The sequence below is a fragment of the Talpa europaea genome, assembly GCF_964194135.1.
Source record: "Talpa europaea genome assembly, chromosome: 7".
Classification (NCBI taxonomy): domain Eukaryota; kingdom Metazoa; phylum Chordata; class Mammalia; order Eulipotyphla; family Talpidae; genus Talpa; species Talpa europaea.
In genome coordinates, this window is record NC_140074.1 from 131,970,793 (window position 1) to 131,978,253 (window position 7,461).

Sequence of the window (7,461 nt, forward strand, 5' to 3'; positions counted from 1 at the left end):
AGATGCTCAGCCCCCCACAGCCGAGGCCCTTCCATTAAATGAGAAACGCTCTGCATCGAGGCCCCGTGCACAGGTCTAATGACAGCGGCAGACAGGACATGCTCCGTCTTCAAGCTGCAACTGAGATCAGATCTAACAAAGCCGAGCTGGGGTTTGCGGGACCCGCCAGGTGCAGCGGGGAGGCGGCCAGGTAGGTGCGCGGAGCTGCACTATCAGTCTCGGCCACACGGGGGCAGAGATGCTGCAATGGGCAAGGCGAACGCCTATGTGAATTTTGACCCTTCTCAGACCCCGTACTCCGGTTGCTGTGGCAGCGCTTAACCTCCCGGAAGCGGAAGTCCCTTTCTCTTCCGGCCTCCTTGCTGCTCGCCGGTGCCTGTGAGTGTCTTCGGGGTACTCGGGGGTCGGGGGCTAATCCGGGGTAATCCACGGCCAGGAGACACTTGGGGACGCTGGGCCTCGGTCGGGGTAGAGGGGGAGGCGGATGGAGGGCGATGAGACGGGTATTTCGGGGGGGCGGGCGGGGGCGCGGGGTTCGCCGGGGGCCCTCGAGCTGACGTCCTGGCCTGTCTTCCCCGCAGGTGCCGGCCGCGCCGTCCCCAAGCCCCGTAACCATGGTGAGTGCGGCCGCCGCCGGGGGGGGCCTGGCTCCGGTGCCCGGGGCTCCGGGACCCCGAGAGCGGCTGGCGGGCTGGCCCGCGGCCGTGACCCCGTCTCTGCGGCTCACTCCCCGTTTCTCTTCTGTGTTGCAGCCGCGCAAAATCGAGGAGATCAAGGACTTTCTGCTCACGGCGCGGCGCAAGGACGCCAAGTGTGAGTGGCCGCCCGCGGGGGGCTGGGGCGCCGCCCGGAGCCCCGAGTTCGGGCTGCGCGGCCGCTGGGGCCGGCGGCGAGCGCGCCGGGGCTGTCAGGCCGGGCCTGGGGGTGATGCTGCCGCCCCGTGGTGATGGGCCCGGCAGGACGGGGCGCGGAGCTGTTACAGGGCAGCCCCGATATTGAGCGGGGTGCCTGGCTGTGGGTCCTCACCCGCGCGCTGACAAGGGACTTATGAACACTCCACTGCAGGCACACACAGAAGGTTCATAAAAGGTTTATTTACAAGGGAAAAGGAAATCAGGAAAATGGACAACTCAGCGAGAAAATAGGGAAATAAAGTCTTTCATGCGTCCTCCCCGATCCGCCGACCTGGAAACCCAAAGGCACTCTCCGAGCTGGCCGGACACTGCGAGCTGGGCGAGAGCCAAAATGGGGGACCCCCCAAAGCCCACGTGTCTGGCTTTATCCCCACCTGGCTGCTTAACCCCACCCTCAGGTCCCAGCCACCTTCCCTTAGGTGGGGATGGGATGTGGAGTTCCCAGTGTCTTTGGCCTGGGGTGGGGGTGGAGGCCACAAAGCCTGTGTGGGATTAGCTTTAGGACAGCCTTTTCCCCCTAACAGTGCGAGGCCCCGAGTGGCTCCTCAGCCCCCAGCCCTCAAGCTCCTGGCAGCTTCCTTTCCCCCACGTGGATTTGCCATAAAAAGAAAAGCTGACATTCTGGAAATTGGGGCTTGGGCTGAAGGGGGTGAGGACACTGGTCCCATGTAATGCTCTGTCCATGGCCGGAGCAGCCACCATGTGCGCAGGAGAGGCTTCTGGTGGGTTCATTGAGGGCGAGGGGGGCCTGGTTGTGTCCCCACGACCTGAAGCTGGTGGTGGCTGCTGTATGAGCACCCGTGGGCACCAGCGGTCCGGACGGAATGCTGCCCTGGGGTGGCTGTGGGTGCGCAGGTGACCCTGTTTTGCACACATCATGTCATAAGGAGGGAAAAAATGATCTTGTGAGTTTTGTTCAGATCGCAGCATTGGGTGGCTATGGAGTCCAAGTCCCAGCCCTACCCGTGGGTGACTGTGGTCCGTATGTTAAACCCCTCAGCCCCTCTGTTGGGGTGACAACAGTGTCTCTGCAGGGGGATCAGGTTTGGCCTGGCGCAGACAGCACATCAAGGAACTGGCTCCTCATCCAACTCGTCTGTCTTGCCTCTGTCAGGGAGCCTGGGTTTAGACTCTGGCTGGTGAGGGCTGGGGCTGGTGGCCCCCGACTCGGCAGGGTGTTCAGCGAGTGTTGCATGCGATACTGACAAGCACTATAGTTCTAACAAGCACTATAGTTCTCGATTGTGAAAGGTTCGGGGCGGTAAAGAAAAGGAGAGCCAGGCTACATTTCTCAAAGGGAGGGAAAGTTTATTGCGCCCCGGGCAGACCTCACACGCCCAAGGCGGGGGTCAGTGAAGCCTCGCACGTTGTTAGGGGGATGCAGGGTTTTATAGGGTGAGGAGAGGTCAGGTGGGTAATTGGGCTCCTATGGCAGGAAAAGTTTGTGGGGCAGGTAGAGGTTTTTTGTCTGAGAAGAGACTCTTAGGGGGAGGCTCATTGTCCTCCAGGCAGGTATCCGCATTCCTGCCCCCCAGGTGGGCTTCCTGGTTGGCTCCTGCATTCCGGCCCCCTGCATGGACCTTTCAGATTGTGCATAATATAGATGGCCATTTACCAACGTGGATACCCAGGGAGGTCGCTCTCCTGGGCTCTGTCCAGGTGGCGAACAGGAGCACAGGGCGCTGCCCCATGATGTATAGTCCCTTTCCACGGTGTTGGAGATAAAGCTGGGCCCTCCATCTGCGCCTGCATATTCCTGCAGCCTCTCAGTCCTCTGGACCGTGACTGGGGAGACAAACCATGCAGGAAACAGCTTCAGCACAGTCTGGATTTAGGTCGATGGCAAACAATTTGGGTTTCATCGGTTTCGGACTGCTGGGTTGAAGCCCCTGTCTTGTTTCAAAAAGAAAAATAAAATGAAGATCGCCATTTGTGAGTGCAGATCAAAGGCAGGTGGACTTGGAGGAATACCGGGGCCTCTGGGTTGATTAAAATGCAGCTGCTGCAGCCAGTGCTTGGGCAGGCTCCCGGCCCAGTGTGTCCGCTTCCTGCCCTGGCCCCTGCGGTTGTTGGCAGAAGGCGTGCTGTGGGTGCAGGTCGACCTGCTGCTTCTAGGCGATGGGGGGGTGTCTGGTCAGGCCTGGGCCGAGTCAGTGAGGCTGGTGTTTGGGCGTTGGCCCTGTTCCGGGTGGGCACCTCTCCTTTTATAGCAGCCTGTTCTTGGGGGTCTGAGCTGGGAGGTGATGTCTTCCACCCCACAGAAGCACGCGGACACGGCCTGGCTGTTGGGGTGCCGGCCCTGCCCACCTCGTGCCTGGAGCGCCCGTGTGGCGCTGTGGGCCCGGCATGGACTGGGCAGCGTGAAGAGCCTGGGAAATGGGTTCTGCCTACATTTTAGGGGAGGTTTCCGCTTGCACGGTCGGGCAAGGGGCTCTGCAGGGACAGCCCGACTCACCCCAGGTTGCCTCAGTGGGGAACTGGTCCCCAGGAGTAGAGCGCTGCGAGGCTCTCCACCCTCCTCCCCCGCCCCCAGGGTACTCTGTGGAGTGAGGTGGGGGTGCTGTGCCCCTAGCCAGGCGCGGGACTCTGCAGGGACAGCCCGACTCACCCCAGGTTGCCTCAGTGGGGAACTGGTCCCCAGGAGTAGAGCCCTGTGAGGCTCTCCACCCTCCTCCCCCGCCCCCAGGGTACTCTGTGGAGTGAGGTGGGGGTGCTGTGCCCCTGGCCAGGCGCCTCTGCAGTTCATTGTTAAGACCCAGCCCCCGGGACACCGAGCACAGGGAAGACAGCTCTGCTGTGGGTCACTGCTGTGGGGAGCGGTGACCGCCTCTTAGGGCGTCCCCGCAGGTGAGCTCTGTGGCTGGTTTTCTGGGGTGGAATTTTTAATTGCCCGCTGCTCTCTCCAGCCGTGAAGATCAAGAAAAACAAGGATAATGTGAAGTTTAAAGTCCGATGCAGCAGATACCTGTACACCCTGGTCATCACGGACAAAGAGAAGGCAGAGAAGCTGAAGCAGTCCCTGCCCCCAGGTGAGCCTGCCTGGCGGTGCCACCTGTCTGGAGTTGTCCCTGTTCGGAAATTTGGGGGGTGGGGGCGGGGAATGCAGGGAAGAGTGAGCAGAGCATGGGGGGCGGCCAGAGGGGGCTCGCAGGGAGCGCTACTCAGCCTTGGAGAAAGCGCCCCAAGCCTGGGGGTGTTTTTGTTATCACTGACTTACTGTTTAAAGCAACACCTCCCCAGTGGGTCCACTTCATGAGCATTTGGGGTGCACTTGAGCTGAAGTGCTGCCTTCAGAGGGGGTTTTGGAGACTCACTGTATCTCTTTTCCTCCAGGTTTGGCAGTAAAGGAGCTGAAGTGAGCCGGGCCTGCTGACTTGAACTGTATTAAACATTTAAAAATTCTTAACCTGTGCTTTGTCTCTGAGGGTGGAAAGGGAAATGTGGTTCTGATGGGGACATTGGGTTGGGGCCTAGTTGATACCTTCTTGCACCCCTCATCTTGGGCTGTAGTCCCAGTGGACAAATCAGATTTTATTTATGCATACACAAGCTGGGGTACAGACCAGAGGTGTGGGGGTGAGAGGATTCCCCAGAGACAGAGTGGGGAGCAGAACAGGCAGACTGACTGAAATTACACTGCTGAGGGGAGCAGCGGGGAGACAGGAGAAGTCTGCTTTGCCATGTGGTTTCTCCCTGGCCGGGCCAGGGATGGAACTCGTGCTGCGGAGGCTGCGGATTGCTTCATAGTGCGGTGCTTAACCTTGTGCCCCCAGGGAGGCCCGGCCATCCTTTCTTTAACCCAAGTTTGAAAGATGGAAGTGGGCAGTTGGAAGAGCAAGGGCTTGGTGGGACTGAGCCAGCGTGTACTTGGGAGCTAGGAAGGTCTCGGGCGAAAGCTCCCTGGTCGTGAACATGGAGTGAGACATTGTCTAGCCTTGGAAATGACTATGCGCTGTCGTCCTTGTGGTGTGGTGGGCTCTCGTGCCTGTTCTCTGAAGTCTCCGGGGCAGAGCTAGACTGGATACTTAGTGAAGTGGGGTTTCAGAACAGTGTGGGGTGGTAACACTGGTGGGAGAACATTTGCATCAGAGGTCCAGAGAAGGAATCTTCATAATTTTAGAGCAATCATTAGAATAGCCAGTTGACGTTTAAAGGGCGGGGCCTGGATCTGGCCCTGGGCCTCTGGGGAGTGGGGTGGAGGTTGAGTTGGGCAGGGATGGCGGCTGCTCACTGAAGCCCAAGCCCCCCCCTAGAGTGAGTGTGGGCCATTAGGTGTCTCAGCCCTGCCTGACTAATTCTGCCCCTCACTAACCTGCATGGTCTTGAGCAGTTACTGCCCCTCTGTGGGTCTGACCACTAGGCACTGGACACTTGTCCAGGGAGGGGCCTCCAAGCTTGCCCGCTGCACGGGGTAGCTGAGCCCTGGGGAAGTGGAGCTGCCTGGTGTAGTGCCTCACATGGAGAAGCGGCGGCAGGGGTGCTGGTCCCATGGCCAGTGGCCGCCCAGCACCTATTGAGGATGGCCCCCTTCTCCCTCGGTAGAAGGACCCCACCTCCTCCCCACAGAGGACAGACTGGGCAGTGGGCTTGGCAGGTGCCATGGGACACGCACTGAAGCCAAGACATGGATCCGGGAACAAACGTCCCAGGACGGGGCAGCCTGCGTGGGCTGTGCGGCTCCCCAGTGACGGGTTCCCGGCCCAGGGCCTGCTGTTCGGCCGGGTGGGGTTGCCAGGCCGCCTCTGGCAGTTGTCATCGTGGCCTCGGTTTCCCTGTGGTTCCAGCAAGTAGTCGCTGTGATGTGTCCTGGGCTTCCTGCAGGGGTCACGGGGCCTGGCTCAAGCTTGAGCCGCAGCGCTGAAATGCGGGGGTGTTGTGTTGGCACCGGCCACAAGGGGGCGCCATCGCACAACCTCCGAGCCCCGGCAGCCTGGACTGGCTCATCAAGGGAAGTGACCCCTGGCTCAGGGTGTGAGGGAGGCTGGGTCCTGTCTCCTTAGAAGGGGCCCGCGGGGCGCTGGCGGCTGTTGACACCACGTGGGGCACCTTCGGTGGCTCCGGCTTCCCCCGTTCAGCAGTCAGGGCTGGGGGCGGGGTAGTTTACCGCCTGGGTCTCCCCAGGCCTTGTGCAGAGGAGCCCTGGCTCCTGGGACATGAGCCTGCGCATCTGGCTCCTCTCACCCAGCTCCCGGCCCTGCGGTGCCCCGGCAGCCGGGCGCTTCTGAAAAATCTACCACGGTGGCCGGGGCGGATTCCAGAGGCTCCCACTCAGGACATGAGTCTCTCGCTCCGCTGGCGGGAATCGGCCCTGGGGACAGGGCTTTGCCGAGGTCAGCTTGTCGCCTCACTGAGCCCTGCCCAGCTGCGCCCCCAGTGACCAGCGAGCTGGGGGCCCAGTGGCAGGTCTGCAGCAGGAACCCTGCCTCTCCTCCCTAGGGAGGCCTGGGGAGGGCGCCTGGCCTCCGCTTCCGGGCTCGCTGTCTGGGCCAGCGGGCCTCGGGGGAGCAGCTAGAGAGGTCACTACCTGGGTGCAGGCCGGCCGCGCGGCCTCGGTGTTCCAGGCGGCAGCCAGTGGCCTCGGGGATGCCGCCAGGGAGAACTTGGCATCTCCCTGTATGGTGGACAGGCTCCACCTCCCCAACCCATCCCTCACTGTGCCCAGCCCTGCCTGGGGGGGGGGGGGCTCCCTGATACCAGGCTCAAGGTCAGTCCTCGGGCCTGACTCCACTGCAGGGCCCAGACACAGACCCTTCCCACCGGGTCTGGGCTGGCGCCTCCCCCCGGGACACTCCCAGTGCGCCATGTGGCTGGGTAGAGGAGGAGGCAGGTCCCCGGGCCTCTCCGCCCTTTAAAGGCGGTGTGACGACGGGCATGGGCAGCTGCCGCTGGGCTGTGGCTGACGGGTGGGGGCCGGGCAGGAGGCCCCGGCTGTGCTGAGCGCCAGGGCCCGGGGGGCTGAGGGCTTGTCTGCAGGCACGGTAGGCACGCCGGTGACCGGCACCCCAGGGCCGGCTTCCTCTCCTGCAGCGGCCACTGCAAGGACCAGCACCCTGCCCGGGCCAGGACGGAGAGTGACCCTGTCCTCTTGGGCCCCTGGCTGACCCGGCCTCCCTCTCCCCGTCCGTTTAAGAAAGATTTAAAGTGCTTCAAAATTTCAAGTAAAGTGGACGGTAACAGTCACCCCTCACTGCACGAGAGGCGGAGGCCGGCCTCGGGAAGCTCCTCTAAGCCCGCGCTCCCCCACCCTACACAGGCCGGGAGCCCTACCGTCCTGACCCCCCTCCCGGAGAGAGGGAGACCCCGGGGTGCCCCCTGCCGCCGCCAGCCCACGACCTCCGGGCACTGCCCCCCGCCCCTCCCCCGGGCACCTTCCGGCTAACCCCCTGCGGGCCATTCTCGGGGAGTTCCGTGGCCCCGACTCGGCTCCCCTTGACGAGTGCAGAGCCGGCTGTGGGGTGCGCTAGGGTTTGTGGTGACCCCCAGGCAGGAAAACCCGCGGCTCCACCCCCAGCTTCGGGCGCGCGCAGAGGAGGCACCGCCAGCGGCC

At 62.5% G+C, this 7,461-nt stretch overlaps 1 protein-coding gene across 1 annotated transcript; it reads left to right on the forward strand.

The window, feature by feature from the left end:
• Positions 1 to 360: 360 nt before the first annotated feature.
• On the forward strand, positions 361 to 4,295 carry RPL38 (ribosomal protein L38). Its single transcript, XM_084237748.1, has 5 exons — positions 361 to 378; positions 582 to 617; positions 753 to 813; positions 3,821 to 3,943; positions 4,248 to 4,295. The coding sequence occupies exons 2-5, from the start codon at positions 615 to 617 to the stop codon at positions 4,271 to 4,273; spliced, it is 213 nt and encodes a 70-aa protein (XP_084093874.1). The 5' UTR covers positions 361 to 378; positions 582 to 614; the 3' UTR covers positions 4,274 to 4,295.
• Positions 4,296 to 7,461: the final 3,166 nt, after the last annotated feature.